At 38.9% G+C, this 27,287-nt stretch overlaps 1 protein-coding gene across 1 annotated transcript in view; it reads right to left on the bottom strand.

Annotated features, from left to right (window-relative positions):
• rbks (ribokinase) overlaps window positions 1-27,287 on the bottom strand; it is a 60,862-nt gene that overhangs the window by 15,317 nt on the left and 18,258 nt on the right. Inside the window, exons 3-7 of the mRNA XM_061744407.1 lie at window positions 17,398-17,530; window positions 16,296-16,359; window positions 15,930-15,992; window positions 13,890-14,054; window positions 5,387-5,478 (exon numbers count right to left, since the gene is read on the bottom strand). Coding sequence (XP_061600391.1) covers window positions 5,387-5,478; window positions 13,890-14,054; window positions 15,930-15,992; window positions 16,296-16,359; window positions 17,398-17,530 — 517 coding nt within the window. The remainder of the gene's footprint in view (window positions 1-5,386; window positions 5,479-13,889; window positions 14,055-15,929; window positions 15,993-16,295; window positions 16,360-17,397; window positions 17,531-27,287) is intronic.

Below are 27,287 nucleotides of genomic sequence, written 5' to 3' on the forward strand. Positions count from 1 at the left end.
GCTCTGGTATGAGGGAGCTCTAAATTACACATTGACAGTGGTCAGACAGAGCCATTAAATCACTCGGTCTGTGAGGGATTTGCAGGCTTCGTCAGTCACATTTACAAAGACACAATCCTCCGACTGTACTGCATCATCTAGCTCTGCCATGACTACATGGTGACAAAGCAGGAATCAACAGCTGATGTGTGAGATGCTTCAAGGAACCCTAAACCGCAGCTCTGCTCACAGCCACAATCAGTGAAGATGAACCAGCGTTGTTACTGCACAGTTGGAGCTCATTTTCAAACCATGTGCACAGACTGACACATATACAGCCCACAGTCACAAGTGCTCCTATACGTTGATTCACAGCTGTATCAGCGTTACCTTAATCACCAACAAAACCTTTATCTTTCCTACTGGTTTGTTTTGACTGTTCAGTCATCCGATTTAATCAAACAATGTTGGACAAAGGATCACAGATCTGTTACCCTGAGAGCATCTAATTTTTTCCCTGGAAGGTGTGGTTTCGATGTGATCAAAAGCAAGCATTTAAGGATGGAACGATTCATTTCCTATTAACATTTGTTATGTTTAAATTAGTGCTGTTAAGAGATTAAAAAAATTCAGCAATTAATTCATTAAGATCTGTAATTAATTAATCAAATGAATCTCCTTTTTAATCTCACCTAAAAATTACTGAAAAAAGCCCACAACTTGAGGTGTTTCCTTTGAATTCATTACATTATTCGAGCAGATCAAAACATTGATATATAACAAAATATTTAACAGACTTGAACAGATTCAGTCATTAGCTGTGTCCGAAATCCCATCCTTCCTGAAAAATGCAGCAATGTACACAAATGGGCAGCAGCCCCCCGTGGCACTCTCGAAATTTCTGCAAGGAAATTTTCTAGTATTCTATAATTTCATCTTGTTTCAGCCAGGATAAATGGGAAAGAGCGGGGCGGTGCGCTGCTACTGCTGCTGTGAAAGGAGTTGTTACCATGGTAATAACTCCCCTCCCAACGACAGGAAGTGCCGTGGGGCTCCGAGTAGTACATCCCAATTAATGTATACTACTGATATTAACTCAAAAGTGTGAAGAACTTAAGTATACTTTCTGAGTATATACTGTTTAGCATTTCGGACGCACCGTGTGAGTCTACCAGCTTGGCTAACCACGCCCACACACAGGGACAGCCAATCAGTGTCCACTTCAAGGTGTGACGTACAACTGTTTTCCACCCACAACTCAAGCACAACAAGCCCACTGCACAAACACAGATTTCATAATAAAAGCAACTCGCAAACAGAAAAAATAAAGTTAGAGATTAAAAAAATAGATTAAGCGATTAAAAAACAGAACGCGCTAAATATGCCTGTAATTAATTAATCGCATTTAACACGCTAATTTGACACCCCTAGTATAAATAATTGTACTGTAGTTGCTTATTATTATTTTGTACAGTACACAAAAAAAATGTGTTATGGACAATAGTTTACATGTTTAAAATGACTCTGCTCTAAAATGAACAGCTGTATTTCACACATCTGAGGTTGAAAGAAAAACATCTTGCTCCCTTATCACGCGCTTATTATTATGTGATCTAGGTCAGATCCATACACAACACATGCGTTTTAGCAGGGGTGGTCCTTGAGTGGATATCAAAGATAATTCCCCTAACTATAAAGTATTTTAGCGTAGCATGTGGGCTGAGGATCAAAGAGCCCTGCACTCTGTCATCCTTAAGCCTCCCTTTAACCCTTACGACTTCTCAGCGTGAGCATGGCACACACACACACACACACACACACACACACACACACACACACACACACACACACACACACACACACACACACACACACACACACACACACACACACACACACACACACACACACACACACACACACACACACACACACACACACCTGTGCAGAACGTGTGCCAGCCACAGTATTGTAAGGGAGGATGGAGACGCAGCTGACATGGTGACATGAGTGTTGAATAGATCTCAACCCCACCCACCAACACAACCTGACCTGAGATCTGTCAGGGGGAACAATGACCCAGGACAATTCAAAAATAGACCACGGAGTGTAGCGGTGCTTTCAGAGTTGGATGCCAGAAGTGAAAAATAATTGATCTGTTAGTCATCAGCTTCAAACCAGGGATGGGAATCAATCTACCTCCAACCGGGTGCAGGACCACGAGCACAAAGACCCATCTTGCTGAGCGTGTGTGAGGACTTGCATGAAAGCACCAGTTATTTTAAGAAGACATTTGTTATTGTATATGCATACATCCTTTTTTATTTTATTATCTCCTTCATGCAATAGAGAGTTGAAATCCTGAACTTATTACATTCTATATCTCTCATTTGTCCTCACTAACAGGATTTCTTAACCTCAATCATAACGACTGGTGTTTAACATCGTTAAATTAAGATGCATATTTAGCCATCTAGATTTTCTTTTTTTTCCTAAGACCTTTTATTCTACTACCACCTCATAATTGTGAAATAAATTATTTTATGTGCATGTGAAATAATTTTTAAAAAGAGCTTAAAGTGATTTCTCTTTTAGTGACAATGAATGCTATTTTGCAGTCTAAAGGAAATTAATAGTTTTTTTATTTGTTTAACACTAATATAATTCATTTTCTCCATAGTATGTTTAAATACTATCATATTATTTTCGTTTTTCATTCCATTTTCTCACGCTCATGTTAGGAAAATAAACTTAGTTAAAAGAAAACCCAACAGAAGATCATCTTCACTGCCAATGACACTTATATAAGCTCAGTTTATGGGGATACAGATGTCAGCACCCAGTAACTTTTGTGAACATTCAGCAGACTACATAAAGTGGCATGCTAAGAATTTTTATGTTCCTAAGTGGTTGCGTGTGAAAACATGGTTTTATCTCTGTAGTTCTTGTGAACACAACCTGGCTAACTATCTGTTTATAAGTCCAGAAAATGACTGAAACAAACCAGATACGAGTGTGCTGAAGAAAAGCTTCTTTCACTCTTCAAAGACACTCTTCTCGGCTGACCTTTATGTTACTTTCCAAACAATCATTGTGATTGTGAACAATACAAATAAGGGCAGTATTTAACACAAAAACGGTCATTACTGAGACTACTCACACGTGACTTTTTAAGTGTTTTATGTTCTAACAATGAGTCATGTATTAAAATGTCATGCTTGAGTTAAAAAAACAACTGCACAAATTCTCTCTCATGTTCATGTATGAAAATAGTTTAAACATATGATACTAATGGGATGTGGGATGTTATTCTGATTCTAATAATGTAGCACTTCTTTTACACTGTTTTTTGTCATTTTCTTTTTCTTTTTTTAAAGCGTGTTTTTTTTGTGCGCCTTTTTACGCATTTCTAGACATTATTCATTTTTCCTGTTTTACATGGATGTAACATGGACAATGGAATCTGTTTTAACTATAGATGTTTTTCAGTAGAACCAGTATTTAATCTATGCTTTAAGGTTTATTACATGTCCCTGAGTGAGATGTACATTCTTCACCTCATCCCAATCCACATCATCATAAATATCACTGACAGCAAAAAACAAAAGCAGACATGTAGAGCTTTCATCAACTCTCCCTGTTATGTTCCCACACCTGGCGACATCATCTCAACACCTTGCATCACCACATCAAATAAAGAGTCGAAGGCAAACTCAGATTTACCTTATCTCCCAGGCAGTTTCTGACTAAGGCCAAGAAGACATCTGCTGTTTTGGTTTTACTACCATTCCCATCTATCCCTGCCCCCTCCCGCTTATCTGTCATTATCTTACAGTCAACAAAGGTTTCTTGACTTAGTTTTTACTGTAAAAGGGTGGAGGCATACCTGCTGGCTTATTCCCAGCAGAGGGTTTACACAGATAGATGAATGTGTTTGTGGAGTTCATGACCCAGGATGTGTTGATGGATCTGTAAAAACCGGTACATGGGCGGGACCTTCTGTCAAACTTTACATCATTTCCTTCCAATGCGGTTGACTGGACATCTGCTGATTTTGCATTATTGGCCTTCCTAAACCTAATTATGCAAGAGTGAAAGTGGAAGTGGTTTTTTTTATGCTGTGATATAAGCTGCAATATAACAGCCGAAACTTGCGTGCAATCGTCACTTTTAAGGCCTGACTGCAGTGGTTGTGGTTTTACAAGTTCTTAGAAAATCATTGTGACAACTACTGTCACTGTGCATATCCGCTACACTTTGTCTTGCTGTTGAATCAAATGGAGAAAGTTTAAAACAGACAAATACAAAACATCTCTTACACTTTATTACATCTTTTGAAAACAAAAAGACAGAAGGCAGAAGATGCAGCGTGCAAAAGAGCTGTTCTGCTTTCCTCTGTGTACTTACAGTGCAAATATAAGAGGCTGTATACCATGATTTGTTTTGAAGATAAAGATCCTAAAAATGTTTATCCATGGGAGTTAAAAATAAAGAATGTGTCTCTTTGCTAAGTATCATGTGCAGTATGTAACTAAGTTAATGTTTAAATTTTGCTTTTACAGTACATGGTTTTACTGTAAAGTGAATCAGTTGGAAGCCCTACAAAGTCAGCTGGAGAAGGAACTGATGAAAGTATTCTTAACTTTAAGAATCCACATTATACTAAGAGGCATCCTTATAGTATTATGTTATGGTCTGTTTGATATGTTAGATAAGGAAAGCAACAACAAATATTGCTACAGGCAGCGTGAGAAAACAGGGGACCCACACATACTAACACTATCTATCTAGTCTCACCATTGTGTCTATCATGCTCGAAGAAAACCCATACAGGAATGTGACTAAGATTTTCAACGGAAAACCAACTTGCTTTGAGGAAACAATGCTAACATCACACCATTTTACTGTCTTCATTCAAATTATGAAAAGTAAGCAAATCCTTCTGCTCCACCCTCAACTGCTGCTTTTCGGGTCAATAAATAAGAGTCTGCATCAGTGTTCAGAAATGAAGAGAAAAACTGCACCAATTGCAAAACAAAGCAGTTAACCAAATAAAAAGACAGTTTCCAGTTTTTTTTGTTTTGTACAAATAAGCCATAACTTGTACTTGTACACTTTTGCACAATTGAAACACAGAGCCACAGCAGTGGAATTTGCATGAAAGAGCAGAGAGAAAAGACAGGTTTGACTGGCTGATCACTATGTTCTTTTAATTGCCCCCCAAAAATAATGAAAACAGCAAAAACACGAAAAAGAAACAACTTGGGAACACTGGGTCATCTGTACAGAAATACCCCAACACATATTTTTGATGGTTTAAAAGACGTAATTGAGAAATGACTTTTAGTCTACGTATTGTTTCCCACAGAAAATCCTGCTTAGAGTTATGTTCTTTGTGTGTCCTCACCTCTGACTCATTACAGCAAAACACATCAGAGACTTTGTAGAAATCAGAATCCAAGTCAGGGATGGCTGGTGCCGGGTTGAATATCGTCTTCACTGCAACAGGAAACAACCGTAATTAATTTTATTGATGTCAAATATCATAATCTGCAGGTCACACCATGTACCATGGCATCATTGCCAGGGACTAAAATAATGCAATGGTTCACAATGTTATACAAGGTAGAGCTTTCAGATGTTTTAAAGGAAACAGATTGTTTTCTTATCTCCCAGCGACACATTTTTCTATTGTGTGTTTTGTTTTTGTTTTATTTTATTCTTTGTTTGTCATTTCTGAGCCTCACAGCCAAGACCTGGTGACATCTTACTTAACCTTTCACCAGGAACAAAGGCCAGCAGGTGACCACTGCCTTCGAGGCAAAGCTGAATTGGTTGAGCTTCTATAAAAACAATTATATAGCCAAATTAAAAAAAAAAAAAAAAAAAAAAAAAAAATGGTAAGAAGGCTTTATGTTCTGTATTATTTTTGTGCCATATGAGTATCACTAGATACATGTGCTCAAATGGTATCAAAGAGAGGTAAAATGATCACAACTAAAGGGGTTAAGCTCCCAGAAGGAAACCAAACAGCTACAAATACCCGGGGATTCCACCAGCAAATGGCAACCACTGCACCAAGAGTGGGAAAGATCCTGATAAGCCAGCTGAGTGGGGAGAAATAACACTGAGCCATCGATGTGTACGCCTGCTTGTACAATAACCTGGACACAGACGCAGATGGATGCCACTGATGTCAATTAATTTAGCTAACAATGGAGGCTCCAGTACTCTGACACCGCCCAGTACGTGTTAAAGAAACCATACAGGATTAAACAGCTTAGATTAGGGCTGGGCGATATGGACCAAAAGTCATATCTCGATATTTTCTAGCTGAATGGCGATACTCAATATATATATCGATATTTTTTCTGTGCCGTAATTGGGGTTTCCCCCAAAGCATTATAGCATAGCATCTCTGTTAGCTTCATTTTTTTCTGAGGCAAACCCTTAAAAAAACAGTCAGTTTTAATACAAAGCCTCGTGCCAAATGTCACACTGGTACATTTATTAACAGAGGTCTGCACAAAATCTAAATGTATAAAACAAATTAAATAAAAATAAACTGCCTGCATATATAGAATAAAAATGCTTCTTTAATAAAATAAAACAAATATCCCTTTCCTGCATAACAATTAAATTAAAATACACTGTGCAATTAATACAATGTAGACAGTAACAGGCAGGCTTTTCCACTGAGGTTGACAGTTGTGCAAATAACAAAACATTTGTGCAAATCTCAAATAAAACATTCAAGTCAATTTGTCACAAAATAAGTTATATCAAAATCATTAAAAAAAAAAAAAATATTATTATTATTATTTTTTTTTTATCGATATAAACGATATTGTCTCGTACCATATCGCGTTTGAAAATATATCAATATATATTAAAATCTCTATATATCGCCCAGCCCTAGCTTAGATCCATAAATACAAACACAAGATGTCCCTCAATGATGGAGTGTGGAAGAGGAAACTGTGGCAAAACCATCATGGAAGGAAAAGCCCTTGACAAGAGACCCAGTAGTGAACCCTGAATGCAAACAGATGCTTTTATAGAGGCAGACCCTCTACTGGTGATGATCAACCCAATACATCTGATTAGCAGTTTGAACTTAAGGATCAATTCATATGAATTCATATGGAAGCAGTAAATGTGTATTTACTAATATTCATGTATACCGCTTTGGAATTTTTGCATAATGTATGTTAAATAAATAACAATAGGGTAATATGTTATGTACTGTTGTTCATATGACATTAAAACCTAAGAAGGACTATAGGTGATTTTTATTTGCATTATTTCCTTATGTAGAGAACCTTTGAATACAAATGTTTTATTAGGCTGTCTGTTTCTTCCTCGCATGACTATACATATAACCATGTATATGTGTTAGTGTGTGGGTGTGATGAGTTGTGACCCTCTCTGTGAAGAGCACGAGGGGGAGAGAGAGAGAGAGTGTCAGAAGTAATCCTCTGAAAGTGTTGCAAATCACTGTCTGATGCATATTCATGAGCAGAGAGCATTAATGCATCTAATACCATGATTTCTGTGTATGTGTGAGGATAAGCCCAGCTTGAAGAAGCGATTAATTCCGATATCTCTGTGTACAAAATAAAGCCTTGTGCGAGTGTGTCTGAGGGAAATATACATATCAGAGCTGGTGACATCAAAGTCTGTTGTGCAGAAGTGAGCGTGTGGTAATTGTGTGTTTGTGTGGGCATAAAAAGGCGCAGCTGCGTGGGTTTGCGCTGGGCTTTGGCCACCTGGTACTTTGAGGCAGATGCGGGGCTGCTCATGAGTAAAAGTGGAAATAATGTTTGTGTCTTTTTTACAACAGACACACAGGGTACTTGTGCTGTATCTTTTATATGCGTCGACCAGAACATGGCACAGAGAAGTGACATTAGGCTCACTCTCTCTCTCGGCTGAACTCTGTTAAGTGTGAGATCTGTGATGTGAAGCCTCTGTTTTACGTGAATATGAAGGATCCCTATCAGCCCCCTAAAGCCTGTTCTCTTTTTGAAAAAAAATGTCCTTTTAATGCTCTTATTCTCCTATTTCTTTTATCACTATTCCCTTAAAGGATAATACAACTTTAAATGCACCATTAAAGTTTCTTTACTCAGCTCTGCTTAGTTTGCCGCACTTTCATCATGAATTATCTTTGAGCAGTCACCTGAAAACAGACCAAAATAAATTTTTTGGCATAAGCGTTATGACTACTACTACTACTACTGTCATTTAGCAGACTCCAAGCTCCAAAGCGACTTACATCTGAGAGAACAACACAAGCAGCAAACAGCAAGAGCTTGTTCATTCGGAACTAAAACATGACTGTAAAATATTTCAGTTTTTTATAGAAATTAGTTTGAAATCAAAGTTATTGTACAGTTAAACCATCATTTAATGCACTTGAGGTTGCATATTCTTATAATTACATAATTACAGGCTGTTTCACGGTGCATGAACATATGAGTCATGGGGATCTTTCTTGGACAAAGGGTGGTGTTTTTTTGTTTTTTTCTGAAGTCCTTCTATGGGATTTCATTAATTCAAATGTGACCAGGCCATAGTTATATGATCATATTGATAGTGGAAAGTTGTTCTCATCAATTATTACAACTGACTATTATTCTTCTGCCAAACCTCTAGACACTAAGGATCATCTTGTGAGTCTTTACTTCATTAGTTCCAAAGGAATTCATGTTCAGGTCACTACAAATATCTTCTTGCCAATGTACTCATGCAACCCATAGTATCACACCCAGCTCTGTGGCTGCCAAGTCCAGTAAAGACAGGCTAAACCTACTCTATCTCCTATTATTACTCAGCTTTCTTTCAATGTTCTCTAGCAATATTTGATTTAGCAGCTGTGGACCAAAAGTTAACATTGCTATGATTATTATTATTTTTTTTACCTAGTTGCTGTCTATCAAGATTTAGTGCTTATTGCTCTGTCTGAGCTGTCACAAAAACTCTGATCAACAACCTCTATATGATGTTGGAAGTGCCTGCTAGTCTGTTTTTCAGGGTTAAATGCTAAAATGTAGTACACTGTCTATGGCATCATTTTAGGACGACCACAACAATAGCCATGATTGTGGTAGCACGATTTCTTCTATTGTGCTTGACTCAGGTAAAATTGTTGTGTAAAGTGGTGTACTAGCTCCATATCCTCTGCTGGCATAATTGGACTTATTCAGATGTTTTTAGTTGCTCATTGTTCTCTGCGATCTGGTTCTGTCTTTGTGATGTCTCAGTTTTCTACTGGCAATACTTTCCCATGTATGAGTCATATTGCAATTCCATTTCAATTCAATTTTATTTACATAGCATCTATTACAATACAAGTTGTCTCTAGGCGTTTTCCAGTGAACCAGAACATGAGCCCTGAGCAATTATTACTGGGGGTGTCAAATGAGCCTGTTAATTGCGATTCATTAATTACAGGGATATATAGCGTGTTATGTTTTTTAAGCGCTTAATCTATTTTTTAATCTCTAACTTACATTTTTCTGTTTGGCATGGGGAGTAGATAGATAAATGACTTTACTAAGCCACTTTTTTGTTATACAGTATATCAATGTTTTGATCTGCCACAATAATGTAATGAATTCAAAGGAAAAAAACTCAAATTGAGGGCTTTTCTCAGCAATTTTTAGGTCAGATTAAAAAAGAGATTAATTAATTATAGTTAATTATAATTAATTCATCTCAAATGTTTTATGATAAATGTTTTAATCGTTTGACAGCACTAATTATTACATAAACAATGCCAAGTAAAAACTCCCCTAGTGGGAGAAAAACCTCAAGCCAAACAGTCGCAAGGAAAACTCCCCTTTAGGAGGGAAGAAACCTGGACCAGGACCTGAATCATAAGGGGGGACCCTCCTGCTGAAGACCAGCCGGGTAGAGGAAGAAAACGGAGAACAGACAGAGAGAATAAAGAACAGAAAGTGGAGGGGGACAGATATTTTGTCAAAGGTACAAAAAACAAGATATATTAGTATTAATCATCCATTAGCTGGAGAACTAAGTGTTCTATGTACATATTACTGTTACATGGTTAGTTGGTGCACTACAGAGATAACTATGTAAACAGGTGTAGACAGCAGACACTGAGGTGGTTGGAGGGTGGGAATGTCAGTAGATATGCAAAAGAGACACCTACAGTATACAGACAAATAGAGGTAAAGACTGTTATGGTCAGAGACTGCAGTTCAGCATGCAACCATGGAAGCTCTGGCCAAACACAGGAGAGAAAAGGAGGGAGCAGACCAGCACAACAAACTACAAGAACATGGAGAACAATGATGGTTATGAGATACTTATTATTAATAATTGGCTGAGCTTTGGAAAGGAAAGAGAAGGAGAGCAGGGCAAAAGGGGTGAGAGGGACAGTTCCTTGGATCACGGTGGTGTCCCCCTGCAGCGTAAGTTCATTTCTACAGCACAATTCAACAACAAAGTGATTCAAAGTGCTTTACAAAGACATTAAAACACAAATAAAAAGCATGATTTAAAATGTAAACAAAAAAGAAAGAAATAAGAACAATACATAAAAATATGATAAAATCACTATAAATATGATGTATATAAATGTGTATAGTTTGTTATTATTTGTATATAGATCTGCATGTCTTGTTTGCTGTTTTATTTTGTTTGTTATTTTGAGTCATTGTTTGCCGCTGTCCCATTTTTGGGATCAATATATAATAATGATCTTTCAATCTTGATGACACTCAAATTGCTTTTACATTACAAACCACCTTCAGCCATGATTATTTTGACTAAGGTATCAATGCACTGTGTGAGACATGACTTCAACAAAATAGCTCAGGAATATTGCAGGAAAGCACTCTTTTCAAACATGTCTTTACCCCTCCACTATCAGGAGTTTCGGGGTTGGATTGAGCTTCTCCAGGCCATTCCTCTTTTCCATGGTACGGGCTTCTTTCAAAACCTTTTCAGGTGATTTGGTTCATCTATCAATCAATCCATGAGAAATGGATTACATTTATTTTGTGCAATGGATGGATGGGGATTTCCATTTGCAGCCATGAACAGAACTGCAAGAAAACTGTGTGAGTTTAATGCTGATGTCAGATGCATAGACCAGATGTCCATGAAGTTTACATGTATAAGAATGTGGGACATGACTGATATGGAATCTTATCAATATTTACACGTTCCACATGAGTGAAATCCCTCGTGAAGGAATCTGCCTTACTAATCTGTTGAGCTGCTACTCTCTATATCAACTTAAATCATGTGTCTGTCTCGAGTTGCTATGTTTCTCACTCCAGGTGTTAGTCAAACCACATAAACCAACACACGTACAAGCTCACAGCTGTGGGGACAGATGTGGCAATTCTGGGATATGTGCATACTGAGTCATGTCTGGCAGCAGAATATTTGTGTTTGTGTGTCATAAGTCTGGGCTTTTAGCTTTCAGGTTCAAAGTCTGGTCGCACATGAGATGGAAAAGAAGTCGGAGGAGTTCCAGAAAAGCACAAATCTATAGATGTTTGTTGCTGGAGTCAATTTAGGAGGAAAAGTAGATGACGAAAAAAAGCAGAATGCTCTCTCTCTCACACACTCACACACACACACACACACACACACACACACACACACACACACACACACACACACACACACAACATGAGTCATCAGTGAATATGTGCAATAGCTTTAAGAGGCTCTAATTGCATCTGGTGTGAAATATGATAGCAGCTTTTTGCTCAAAAATGAAGACAAGGAGGCAAAATGGTAGAAAACGGAAGAGAAAAGAAAGAGAACCTGCACTATAATTTCTTCCACTGTAAAAGCTACTTAAATCCCATTACCATCTCAATCATAAATGCCATGTTATGTTTCCCCTAAAATGAAGAGTAAGCTTTTTTTTTCTTAGGTTACCAACACTTTCTAAGATCTGGCATTCACAGAATGTGTTGCTTAATGGTGACATTTGCGTAGTTTGAGTGTCGCTTCACCCCCGCGTCATTAAATCCTAGCTACTAAACCCATTAACACCCAGCCCTTCCAGAGAACTGTATTTACGCAATGCACTGGTGTGGCAACATGGAGGGTGTATCTTTGCCAAACGTCTCCAATCCATCTCTTCTGGCACCTTACGCAGAGCTGAAAGCCGTGCTATGGTTGACGCTGCAAGGAGGAAGGCTCGGGGAGGGAGGGTGGCGCTCAGAGAGGCCATCTGGGTATCCCATCTGCAGCACAGTTATGGCTGCAACTCTATCGTTCTGGCAGCCTGCAGTGAGCGATTATGGACGACAGACCCTGATGACAGGGGCACAAGGCTTCCCACAAGTCTCCAATGACGTGAAGTGCTAATAATAGGATGATTTGTTCAGTAACCTAGTTATGAAACCGCGGTGGAGGAAAGATGGGGATAAAGAGTATTGCATTCCGAAACAGGTCTTGATGGTGAATGAGTGCACACACTGCAAAAACTCAAAATCTTACCAGGAATATTTGTCTTATTTCTAGTTAAAATGTTTCATTTTTAGTCAAAACATCTCATTACACTTAAAACAAGAGTCATTACCAGAAAAATAACTTGTTATTTGACAATTTTCACCTGTTTCAAGTAAATTTTCACTTGACATAAGTAGAAAAATCTGCCAGTGGGACAAGATTTATCTTCTCATTACAAGCAAAAAAATCCTGTTCCCCTGGCAGATTTTTCTACTTATTTTAAGTGAAAATCTACTTGAAACAGGTGAAAATTGTTGTTATTTTCAAGTGATGAGTCTTGTTTTAAGTGTATTGAGATTTTTTTGACTAAAAATGAGACATTTTAACTAGAAATAAGACAAATATTCTTGTTAAGATTTTGAGTTTTTGCAGTGCAAATCATCTTTTAAAAGACAAATAGTATTTAAAAAACTTGCCACTTGCCAAAAAAACAACATTACTTCCACTTCTTAAAGGACTTAATCAAACCAAATCTATTTCTAGTAGAATAAGGAGAACCAAATCTAAAGCAAGATTATGCCAATCTTGCTGTTTCAATTTTCGACTCATTTGTCATTTGTCATTTTAAAATGATAAAAAAAAACGAGCAATCTTGAAAGAGTACATGTACTGTAAGTAGAAAAAAGCAAAAACAATTCTAGCAGAATGTGCTGCTCCACCTAAAAGTGATTCAAGCTCTTGAGTAAAGAAACAACCAACACCTTGTGTTTACCTTGGGTGGTTCTGAGAAGTTCAACTCTGTTATGAATGAACATTAAGACTAGAAGCCGTGTATACATTCATGTTTTAGTGAAGGACTGGGAACACAGACTGCAGAGAAGTGGATTGTACTACAGAAGTAATTTGAGAAGCTGCGGTGGATCTTTTGATACATTTTGGGCTGGATCTAGACTTCAAAATGACCATAACCTTTGACCATGTCCTGCTCTATTTAATAAAACAATCTACCGTATTTTCCATACTAAAAGCCTTTAATTTTCTCAAAAACTGGCAGTGCGCCTTATAATGCAGTGCGCCTTATATATGATCATTACGGTAATTTCTGTTACTGTAGTCAGGGGGATTGTGGGTAATGTAGTTAGTGTCGCCGAAGTAACGGCGCTAAAAACATCAGGAATCGTCACAGACGTTCAAGACAACAGCAGCGACGCTGACTCGCATAATGGCGACATTGACGAGACGGAGCAAAGCTGTTTTTATTTTGTTATTAAAGTTTGACATACGGAACTTTTCTTCTTGTTTTTTTTTTTTGCATTTGCTGTAGCATTTTGTAGCATTTCCTGTAGCGCAGCTCCATCAGGTAGATACGTAACTCAACCCCAAAATGTACTAAGGATACATTAGTTTTCTTACTTTAGAGGAATCTCTACCAGTAATGTCAATACAGAGCATTGACACTGACTGACCTTTATTATCCCGAGCCATTTGTAGAGCCTGCAAGGACGTCTGTGGGTTGATCTCCAGCTGACAAAGCAAAACTTTTGCTTTTTTGATGGCTGGAAGAGCTTCCTGTAGGTCCTCTCTGCTCAACAGCATGTTGGCACCAGCCACGATTACAATGGCATTCTCACCTGCCCATAAACAGCCAAAAGAGATTTTTGAGAATACATCTGCGGCTTTACCACAAAAAGATTACACAGGAACGCTACAGTTCATAGATATACTATGATGAGTGATGCAAAAGAGTGCAGAGGCTTACTGTGCATATCAGTCAAAAAAGATTGAGTCATGTGAAAAAAATATTTAAATCCCGCTGCTTTAACTCGTTGAGAGTTTTTAAAGAACACCTTAGATCTAATAAACATAGTTCGGTCACAATTTGAAGTAGCAGAAAAGGGAATAAAGATTAAAAAAACTTGGATTCAAATGTATGTGTGTGTGTGTGTGTGTGTGTGTGTGTGTGTGTGTGTGTGTGTGTGTGTGTGTGTGTGTGTGTGTGTGTGTGTGTGTGTGTGTGTGTGTGGGGCTGTTGGGGATATGCCCTGCCCCAACACCGGGGCATATGCAGTGATTACGGCCTTAATTACGAACTTAATCTATTTATGAATAAAACACCAATCCAGCAAGTGAAGGAAACTAAACTCCTATGCATCTTTCTTGACAATAAGCTTTCCTGGTCAAAACACATTGACACTGTTGTAAAAAGAATGGGTAAGGCATTGGCAGTGGTAAGGCGATGCAGAAAATATCTAACATCAGAATTGACTAAAAAAGTACTAAACAATATTGTTCTCTCACAGCTTGACTACTGCCAAATAGTATGGGCGAATGCTACTAAAAAAGATTTAAATAAACTCCAGCTGGTTCAGAACAAGACAACACGCCTTGTTCTCCAGTGTCCATATAACACCAGTATCAACAGCAGGCACTTCTGTCTACAACAGTTAAAAGTTGAGGACAGAATGAATGCTGCACTTCTGTTTTCAATATGGAAGGTTTTACAATCCAAAACTCCATTATATCAGTACAATCAGTTAAGACACAATCTAGAGTCATATCCATACGCCACTAAACAGGCAACAAATGGCCGGTTTTCACTTCCTAAGCCAAACACAAATTTTCTGAAGAATACAGTAGAATATAGAATATAGAAATAAAAATTCTTTACCACTGCCTATGACATCAATATTCAAAAACCAAATTAAGAAATACCTTGGAATATCATATGTATAGGATACCATACACACACTTATACAGATACATATACATACTGGACAGGGTAAGGTGTGTTTTTGATCTGATATTCATGGCCTAGATGATGTTTTACTGTATATTAGAATGTTTCATGTATGTTTTTTTGCTTTAAGATAATGATTTACATGTACGGTAAAGTTTAATGTAGGTTTGTCCTGTTATTTCCTTTTCTTTCTTTATGTCTTGTTTTTAACTGTATGTTTTAAATGTATTGTTTTTAATGTGGACTCCAGTAAGACTAGCTGTGTTTAAGGGCATAGTTAATGGGGATCCTTACAAATAAACCCAAGTATTCACCCAAGTATACTTGGGTGAATTCAAATCAATTTTAAAAGACAGAGAAATTAGCTCTCTTGGTTCTTGTGACTGCCCCGTTGTGTAAATTTTACTATTGTTTTACTATTGTTTCCCCGGAATGTGTGACTGACTGTGTTTGTATGTATTGTTGTATTGTTTTTATGCTGCCATTTTGGCCAGGTCACTCTTGGAAAAGAGGTTTTAATCTCAATGAGTTTTATTTTACCTGGTTAAATAAAGGATATATATAAACAAATAAACTAATTAGTAGTTACTCAAAAGTGGAACTGAATGCATAGCTATTTTGTGTTTATTATATGGAGTGTGCTAACAGTCCACATGGGCAGGCTAATGTTGCATTACATTATTTCTACAACTCAAAAAGTTCTTTGGAGATCAACAGGGCATATATAATAACCATGTGCTCTATATGTGCGAGCGGCTCGAGCGTTTACCTGCATCGTTGATGGTGATGGAAGCAGCTCCTGTGGCTGCATCAGACGTCTGCCAGACAAAGTCTGAAAAAGTATCTATCATTTGTATTTTTCTGCCAAAAGATACATTTCTTATCTCTCAGATTTTCATTGCCCTTGGCTTACAAGATACAGAGCACTTAGTACAACTTTCTAAAAACAGAATTTTAACAAACAGTTCAACAACAGATGGGTGTAACAACAGGGCAGACTTCGATATGTATCCAAAAACCGTAAGTAACTAAAAATGACCTGAGGAGACCCAAACTATAAAAAAGTGCTCTGCATGTGAACTTCTTGCATGGCTACCATTTGGGCATGTACTATTAAAAAAAAACAACATCTTACCTGTGTGCACATTATTGTCCTGGAAGTTCTGGATGTAATTGTTTCCAAAGAAGTCTTTACCAACCTAGAAAAGATTGAAGGCAAAACAATTCCAACAAAGAGGATGTCAAGCAGGGTCAGACTTGGTTTGCGGCAACTTTTAAAAACTAGTCTACTCAAATCTCAGTTGGGCTGGATTTTCGTGTGCTCTGCCAGCATACTGGCATGGTGCCGCCACCGAAAATGTGCAAAAACGAACACACAAAGACAACAGATGCACACACGTGCAAACACACGACCAGCTGCGCCAAGCCTTGAAGACACGATAACCCGCAATAACGCCTCTTCATGCCCACCTCACAATCGCTTGCTTTCCCTCCTTTCCCTCTTCCCCAGATCCGCTCTGGGATGTCCACATCTGTAGCTACTTTGGGTTGTGGAAGGGGTCCCCACCTTGCCCCGAGGCGTCTACTTCGAACCCACGCTTTTCAAAAACAAACAAACCAAAAAAAAGTGCCAAAATGCGGGCATTTCTAGCTCCCTGTGATTGTGGGTTAAGATGGTATTGGCTGCTTGGCCTCATTCTCTTTGAAGAACGGCCTTTCGCATTGGATGTTTTTGACAAGCCCGGGTGTTTATTTTTGGGTTCTCCCCATGCCCGAAGAGCTCCTCTTGCATGAGGTTGATATCGATTAGGCATCTTTGTTCTGATAGAGGTGGGGCTTTGGTGCTTTGGTGTTCAGGTTTAAAGGCCACACCAAGCTTACTGATTGGAGACCCTGGGTTGGATGGTAGGGGAATAGGCTGGTTTGAAGGCGTGCAAGCGTAGCTGGGCATATGCATTTACTAAGGTATTGATCAGGACAAAATGAAACACAATGAAGTGTTTATATTGTAAAATGACTGAAGTGTGAATGAAGCCAAAAGGTTGTTTGAGCAAACCAATGCCTGATTATTTGTATCGTGTCAGAAATGGATGAGCCAAAGGCTAGATAAGTAAAAGTGCCCACTTTACAACAAATTAATTAATGCTAGAAACCAAAAGAACACACATTTAGTCCAAACTCAAACAGCACCATAGGAACATTAGTAGTGTTTAGATGAAAACTCAGCAGTTTCATACCTTGCAGATCATAGCAGTTTTGACTCCCAGTCTGGAAGCCTGTACGCACTGGTTGGCTCCTTTTCCTCCGAAGCCAATAAAGAAATTATGACCATGGATGGTTTCCCCTGCTTTCGGAAGTCTTGGTGCCTGACTGAAGGGAAAAACAGTTGGTCCAGTTTAAGAAGTGAACATGTACAAAAACATTGTCAGGAATCCTCCTCCACAGAGGAATATTATATGTGGATGAACCTTTATTTTTTTCTTAAACAACATCTTGACTGTGGTAATAAAGCCGATAAACAGTTGCCCATAACATTGGAATACATTTTTTTTCCCCAAATTACTCCAACCTTTGGGCAACAATGCAGTGTATTATTTATATATATATATATATATATATATATATATATATATATATATATATATATATATATATATATATATATATATATATATATATATATATATATATATATATATATATATATATATATATATATATATATATATATAAATACAGTACATATACTCATATATAATACAGAGTTTATTTATATGTACATATATACACACACACTGTTTGTTTATATATGTTTTATCATGCATCCCTATAACCTGGTGAAAATAAACCTGTTATTGATAATGTGCTTTATAATGCAGTGCACCTAATTGTCCGCAAAATATAGTTATATATTTATAGTAATATATATATAGTAATATATATATAGTAATATATATATATATATATATATATATATATATATATATATATATATATAGTAATATATATATATATATATATATATATATATATATATATATATATATATATATATATATATATATATATATATATATATATATATATATACACAGTGGGGCAAAAAATTATTTAGTCAGCCACCAATTGCAAATTCCTCGGTAAAATAAGTATTTGGTCACCTACAAATAAGCAAGATTTCTGGCTTTCACAGACCTATAACTTCTTCTTTAAGAGGCTCCTCTGTCCTCCACTTGTTACCTGTATTAATGGCACCTGTTTTAACTGGTTATCAGTATAAAAGACACCTGTCCACAAGCTCAAACAGTCACACTCCAAACTCCACTATGGCCAAAACCAAAGAGCTGTCAAAGGACGTGAGAAACTAAATTGTAGACCTGCACCAGACTGGGAAGACTGAATCTGCATGAGGTAGCAGCTTGGTGTGAAGAAATCAACTGTGGGAGCCCTCTGTAGGGTTGCGGGTGGCCTGGGTTCCGGGTTCTTCCTTAATGGCTTCTGGTCTAGCGGTTGGCGGGGTTCCCCCTCCCCCTCCCCCCACTATAGATACATTTCAGGTGGAGCTTTGGTAGGATTATTACACACACACACACACACACACACACACACACACACACACACACACACACACACACACACACACACACACACACACACACACACACACACACACACACACACTCACGTACACACACACACACACACACACACACACACACACACACACACACACACACACACACACACACACACACACACACACACACACACACACACACACACACACACAGCCACTCATATACATATACACACATATACATATACACACGGAACATACAAACACATAGCCACACAGACATATACACACACAAACACACACAGGGCCGCCGCAAGGTGTGTGCGAACCGTGCGACCGCACGGGGCCTCGCGCTATGGGCCGTTTTTTTTTTCCCCTTATAAATATCAACAGTCACGTTCCATTACAGACCTAATGGCCAGTGTAGGCTAATTCTTACTTTACAACTGTCCTGAACGCATCAGGGCTGTGAGCCAACGCTGATTGGCTGTAAAGCCTGATTTATGGTTCTGCGTTAAATCGACGCAGAGCATACGCCGTAGGGTACGACGCAGTCTACGGCGTAGGGTACGCGGCGACGCGCAGCGTACTTGCGCATCGCCGCGTACACTACGCCGTAGGCTCTGCGTTGGTGTAACGCGGAACCATAAATCAGCCTTAACAGTTACAGCCAATTTGCCGACTTGGCAAATTTGCGGCCATGAAGGAGACGAGCGCTAAACTAAAGAACTAAAGAGGACTAAGCATGTACAAAGTTTTGAATGTTATCCCGTTTTCCATGTTATCTGGATTATTTTGGTTTATGGAAGAGTCAACTACCATTGGTGAGTGAGTGTAACCTTCTTAAATAATTTCTTTATCAGAATGTTGTGGTAGCCTTGACCACCTGCCTATTTGAATGTTTGTGTTGTTGTCAACTAGACCGCCGAGTCTAATCTCTATTACAGAGCTCAGAAATGATTTTATAGACTGCTGTGTCTATATCTATCTAAATAGATTGTGTCATTTTAGACAAGTTATGGTTTTTTTTTTGTATTTAAGCTGTATCAAAGATGGAACTGAGTCAGTCCGTGACTATCTGAGTTTTCAGCACCATGTGATTGACAGCTGTCAGGCCTGTGTGTGTGTGTGTGTGTGTGTGTGTGTGTGTGTGTGTGTGTGTGTGTGTGTTTGTCACTTTGGTCTGCTTTCTGCAGCATAGGCCTATAGGCTTGCTTGGCTCAATAAAAGTGAGAATAAATGTTGATTGATGGGTAGGATGAGGTGTTGTGGAATGTTAAAATGACTATCATAAGGGCCCATCGAGAATGCTCCGCCCCCTCTGTACTGAGACCCACGCTCCGCCACTGGAGGCCGGGTAAGGTACACCCGATCTGACCCAAAAAAAACAAAAATTTTGCGCCCACCAGCCATTTCGCACAGGGCCTCGCAAATCTCCCAGATGACTCTGTACACGCACATAACCACACAGACATATACATACACACACACACATACATATACACATACAGACACACACATATACATACACGCACACACACACATAGACATACACGCACACACACACATAGACATACACATTGACTTGTTCACCTGCATGCTTGCTCTGTAGTTTTTGGGGTTAGTTAATCGCGGTAGCTTAGCTCAGACTGTGATTGGATCTCGAGATTTGGGTCGATTGCTGCTCCTGTTTTGGTCGGCTCCGTGTCGGTTTCATGTTCGTCGTTTTTGGTTTTTGTTGCAGATTTCCAGTGCTCGACGTGTGCCTCCATGTGTTCTTGCTTCCTGGTTTAGCAGCGGATGTCACCCCCCCCCCAAAAAAAAAAATGTATGTGTATATATATGTATGTGTATGCATGCGTATATATATGTATATATATTAAATATAGTAACAATGCACATATATATGCCTTAGGTTTTTACCAGCATGGTATTAACCATTAATATGTGTGCAGACAAGGTAAAAAAAAAACAACAAAAAAACTGTGGGAGCAATTATTAGAAAATGGAAGACATACAAGACCACTAATCTCCCTCCATCTGGGGCTCCAAGAAATCACCCCGTGGGGTAAAAATGATCACAAGAACGATGAGTAAAGATCCCAGAACCACACGGGGGACCTAGTGAACGACCTGCAGAGCTGGGACCAGAGTAACAAAGGAACCATCAGTAACTCACTACGCCACCAGGGACTCAGATCCTGCAGGGCCAGACGTTCCCCCTGCTGAAGCCTGTACATGTCCAGGCCCGTCTGAAGTTTGCTAAAGAGCATTTGGATGATGCAGAAGAGGATTGGGAGAATGTTATATGGTCAAATGAAACCAAAATAGAACTTTTTGGTAGAAACAAAACTTGTGTTTGGAGGAGAAAGAAAGCTGAGTTGCATCCAAAGAACAGCATACCTACTGTGAAGCACGGGGGGTGGAAACATTATGCTTTGGGGATTTTTTTCTGCAAAGGGACCAGGACGACTGATCCGTGTAAGGGAAAGAATGAATGGGGCCATGTATGGTGAGATTTTGAGTGAAAACCTCCTTCCATCAGCAGGGCATTGAAGATGAAACGTGGCTGGGTCTTTCAGCATGACAATGACCCCAAACACATCGCCCGGGCAATGAAGGAGTGGCTTCATAAGAAACATGTCATTGTCCTGGAGTGGCCTAGCCAGTCTCCAGATCTCAACCCCATAGAAAACCTTTGGAGGGAGTTGAAAGTCCGTGTTTCCAGCGACAGCCCCAAAACATCACTGCTCTAGAGGAGATCTGCATGGAGGAACGGACCAAAATACCAGAAAACGTTTGACCTCTGTCATTGCCAACAAAGGTATACCAAAGTATTGAGATTAACTTTTGTTATTGACCAAATACTTATTTTCCACTTTGAAAATTACAGGCCTCTCTTATCTTTTTAAGTGTGAGGACTTGCACAACTGGTGTCTGACTAAGTACTTTTTTGCCCCACTGTATATACAGTTGAGGACGATATTATTAGCCCCCCTATGGAATTTTAAGTTTTTTCAAGTTTCTGGCAAGATCCTTTTTAGCAGAGCAAGGCGGTTCTAACAGAGCATTCCTGAACATACAATTTGTCATTATATGGGCCAAAACATTTATATTTGTGCACCAAAACATTATTATGTAAGAAAAAGCTAAAATGACCAGAAACATTATTATTAGCCCCCTTTAAGAAATTACCATTTATTAAGTCATCACACAAGCCACTTTTATGCAGTGATGTGCTTAAACTTCACAGGTGATGTGCATAAAGGTAATCAGGTCAAACAGGTGATTGCACTCAATTCAGTTAAGTTAATTAACTCAAGCCAAAACATGGTATAAAAACCTCATTATGGAGCTGGCAGTTGAGGAAGCAACATGCCAAAAACAAAGGAGATCAGTGTGGACCTCAGAATAAGAATTATAGATGCCCACAAAGCAGGGGAGGGATATACGAAGATATCCAACCGTTTCCAGGTGTCAAGGACTGGAGTGAGAGGCATCATTCAACGCTCCAAAGACAGCAACACAGTGCAGAACAAGCCTGGCAGATAGAAAGAGAAAGATTTCAGAGAGACTGGAGAGGAAACTGGTGAGAGACGTGTCTAGAGACCCCAGATTAACTTCCAAGGCGCTGGCAAATGACTTGGCCACATCAGGAATCATTGTCTCGAAGAAGACCATAACAAGAGCTCTGCACAGGAATGACCTACGAGGGTGCAGACCAAGAAAAAACCCACTTTTGAGGAAGAGGCACCTTCAAGCCAGACTTCAGTATGCTCGAGACAACCTGGAGAAAGATTATTCATACTGGAAGCGTGTCTTATGGTCTGATGAGACTAAACTAGAGCTCTTTGGCCACAGGGACACTGCTTACGTTTGGAGAAAAAAAGGACAGGCATTCAACCCAAAGAACACCATCCCCACAGTGAAGCATGGTGGTGGGAGTATTATGCTGTGGGGATGCTTCAATGCATCTGCAACAGGAAATCTTGTCAAGGTGGATGGAATCATGAATAAAGAAAAATATTTGGCTATTTTGAAAGAGAACCATAGGCAGTCAGCTGTGAAACTGGGTCTGAGACGTCACTTCATCTTCCAACATGACAAGGATCCTAAACACACCTCCCTCTTGGTGAAGAACTATCTCCAGACGACCAAAGTGAATGTCATTGAATGGCCTGCACAAAGCCCTGACTTAAATCCAATAGAAAATCTGTGGGGTGACCTAAAGAAACATGTCCATGCCAGGCACCCATCAAATCTAGAGGAACTGGAGAGATTTGCTAAAGAAGAATGGGCCAGGATTCCTCAAATGAAGTGTGAGAGACTTGTTGTAAACTACAACAAACTACAGGCAGTAATACAGCAAAAAGGATACACAATTGACTATTAGGGTGTGGGGGGCTAATCATTTTGACCCTGGTAGTTTTTGTGTTTTGTACAATATCTTCATTTCTGAGTGGAATATAAAATAGTGTAAGCATCCAAAATAAAACTACGAAGTCTACAAAAAGCTGTGTTCAGTTTATTTTGCTCTGGTTAATATCACTTGGAAAACACTTAGAAAACAAGCACTATTTTTTAAGGGGGCTAATAATCGTCCTCAACTGTGTGTATATATATATATATATATATATATATATATATATATATATATATATATATATATATATACACACACACACACACAATTTTATATATATAATACAGTGTAATGTATTGATTTGAGAATAAAGTGTGATGATAAGCTTCAAATCTTGATAATAATATTTAGATTCTTATTGTAAATGATGTGCAAGGACAGAGGGAAAAGTCTCTAGTCCATTAATAATGTCAATAAATAAAAGTCAATAAAATATTTCATCATTCTAAAAAGCTTTTTTACCAAGACATAATAAATTAATAATAATACATTTTATTTATAATGCACTTTATATTTGAATCAAATCTCAAAGTGCTACAATTTGAAAAAACAAGCAACAAAAATAAGATGGACTAAAATTGCAAGAAAAAAAAGAAAGTCAGAACATGTTCACCTATGCAAAGCTAAGAGATTAAAAAATACATAGTTCCTACTTAGGTTAGGCAAATGCATTGGTGAACAAAAAAGCCTTTTGAAGGCATCAAGTGACTGTTGTGCTCTCAGGTTGGCGGGGAGGGCATTCCACAGTTGAGGGGCAGCTGAGCAGAAAGCTCGGACATTTAATGAGATAGGTTGATGTATCCCCAAATTAGCAAACAATGCGACAAGTAAATATCATAGATGTCTCAACATGACACTATTGGCTGATTCATCAGGGTTGGCCAAGTCCTACCCATCCCTTGAGGGTGATACCCCACAGGTGGGTTCTTGCAGGAAGAGCATTCTGAGTTTCCTGAGTTCTCCACATAGCTGGAGTGGGCAGTGAGTAACTCGAGAAACAACAGTCAGCTTCATAATCGACGTCAGAACTCTGTGGTTTGGCCCTGAGCAATGCTGGCCTGGGGCCAGTCGGTTTGCGGTGAAATGCTGTAATAAACTTGTTTTTCACTCTGTTGTTGCATTTCTTGTGTAACATGCTTGTGTCAGTGTTATTGTGGCAGGTGTGCTGTTACGGTAAATTCACTCAATCCCAGGATTTCCAGTAACTGAGCAGCCTGTTGTTAAAACGCTGCTGTTTTTGCACCTCGGTGTGAAAACATCACAATATGCAAGGCTATAACAGGATGTTGGGTCACTGACATGGAAATGTGGGTAAAAGGAGAGACAATAAAGGCTGTGCATATAAACACTGACATACAAGTGCCTTTACACACACAGACACACCAACACAGTCCCCCACGCACACACACAGACACACCACACACACACACACTAACAACTATCCTATAACCTGTGTTACTCTTGAATGACTCCAACTTGCACTTTTTTTCAATTATTAGGGGGCTAAACAAGGGATTAGCAACAAATGGGCTCAATTGATTTTGTATTTCACAAAAATATAAAATAAATACATTCCTTATAACCTGCAATACACTGGTGACTTGTCCGCGGTATACCTGTTCGGATGGACATTCGTTACATTCAAGACTCCTTCTCACAGAATATCTCTTAAATATAATAACCATCTTATAATCAAGGCAAGTAAAGTCCTTTTCTGTCTCACATATTTTTTCCATCAGTCTTTTGGAACTGAAAACAGGTACTTTGATAAAACCTGCTCAGTCATACTTAACATTGACATTAAATGCAAGCACAGTATGTGCCGACTGCTCTGTACAGTGTATTTTGGGCTCAGGTGATTTATCAATTTTTAAAGTTGGAAAATGGCTGCTCATCAAAGGCAAGGAATTCCATGATATTCTTTCAAATGGCTTTACTTTTTTCAGTGTTGATCTGTGTTTCCCACAAAATGACATAAGGCTTGATAGATTTATGATAATTTAAGTAGGTCAAAACCAACAGAAACTTTATTTTCAAAACCAGATGCATGTGGTAGAGGGGATATGAGTTTTGCAGAGTTTTGGCAAACAGTTGTTAAGTATGCAGTAAGTAAATAATAGCTGAACAGTTTACCACCTCATAAAAAATTTGGAACTGAGCAGTCACATGTGCATACCCTATCCCATAATGCAGTGCTTTGACTGGGATAATGTCAAATATTGCCAAATTGTGAGTTCATTGTGTCGCGTGGAAGACACAATAAGGAAGCTCAACTTTACATGTGTTATCACAAGATTATTACAAGATTATCACAAGATTCCCCCATGGGGTTGTACATGGGGATGGTACTGTTTCAAAACATGTGGCTTAACCGTGTACCTGGTTAGATTAGGGCAGGGCAATATGACCTCAAATCAATATCACGATAAATTGGGCAGTTTTACCCCGATAACGATAAATGCACGATAAATGCGATGGTAGTGTGTACTTTTTGTCGCTACTTTCATGAGGCGTTTAAACCCTGTGCGTGGAATGCCTCCCTCCCAGTGTCCCGTCGACCCTTCTTCAGAAGGAACGAATTTGACTATATTGAATAGGCCGTTTTATTTATTCTACAATAAAGAAAAACACTGTAGTGGCCATTGTCTATTCACAATATTCATCCACCCATCCATCCTCTATACCCGCTTTATCCTTTGCAGAGTCACGGGGGTCTGCTGGAGCCTATCCCAGCCAATTTCAGGTGAGAGGCAGGGGTTCACCCTGGACAGGTCACCAGTCCATCACAGTTCACAAAATTCATGATATATTAAATAATTTGTCTTTGTGCTGTATTCATTATTATTATTATTAGGGCCCAAGCACTTACAGTGCGAAGGCCCTATTGTATCTGTAGGAGATGTCATCCTGGTTGTCGTTGTTTTTCTCGTTTTTCTTCCGACGAAATGAGGGCCTTTTTGCCCCCCTAAACGTGCCCCAAAAGTCACCAAATTTTGCACGCAAGCAAGGCCTGGCGATAAATTAGATATTTAATGGTTTGCATTAATGGGCGTGGCCTAATGGCTCAACAGCGCCCCTTAGAAAACTTCGTGCCTCAAGCCTCACAATACGGTTTAACGTACATGCACGAAAATCGGTACAAACCTGTATCATGTCACAACTTAAAGAAAAGTCTCTTTGCGCCATAGCCGAAACCGAACAGGAAGTTGGCCTGTTTGAATTAATCGTGTAATTTTGGCGCAATTTATGCCATTCCTTCGGCAGTTAATGCAGCCCGAACCGTAACGTGCACCCAGGTGTGTTATACATCAAAATGTGCATCTAGATCCACAATTGGTGCAAATCAGAGGTGGCAAATCCGGCTTCAGAAAGTAAAAGTCCTGCCATATATTTGTTCTGTCCATTCACTAAAACCAGGTGAGTTCACTAATTAGCTCATCTACCTGGCTGAAGAGCTGTGCTGATTAGAATCAGCTGGTTGAGTGAATGTGCAGAACAAATACATGGTAGGACTTTTACTTTCTGAAGCCGGATTTGCCACCTCTGGTGCAAATTAGCCCCGGCCCTTCTTCTGATTGGTCGATATTTGATAGTCTCTATTCTCCGCCATAACTTTTCAATGGGTTGTGATAAAGACATGTGGGTGTTGTCATCAGACTCGGTATTGAGTACTTGACCTTCATTGGCCTGAATTAGCTCCGCCCCTTCTTCTGATTGGTCAATATTTGATAGTCCCTATTTTCTGTTATAACTTTTGAATAATTGACATAGAAAGTCGTGGGTGGTGTCATCTGACTCGGTTTTGACTCCTTCACCTTAATTGGTGCAAATTAGCCCCGCCCCTTCTTCGGATTGGTCGATATGTGATAGTTCCTATTTTTTGCAATAACTTTTGAATGTTTTGACATAAAGACTCGTGGGTGGTGTCATCGGACTTGGTATTGAGTATTTGACCTTTATTGGTGAAAATTGCACGTGCGAGGGCCCGTTCATCGCTGCTTGCAGCTTTAATTATTATTAGTATTATTATTAGGGCCCGAGCACTGACAGTGAGTGAATGTACATACTCACTTGCTTGCTCGTTATTGCGAAGTTTTTTCAGATCTCGCCAGAATAAAAGCTGATTT

Source organism: Cololabis saira, chromosome 16 (genome assembly GCF_033807715.1).
Source record: "Cololabis saira isolate AMF1-May2022 chromosome 16, fColSai1.1, whole genome shotgun sequence".
NCBI classification, from domain to species: domain Eukaryota; kingdom Metazoa; phylum Chordata; class Actinopteri; order Beloniformes; family Belonidae; genus Cololabis; species Cololabis saira.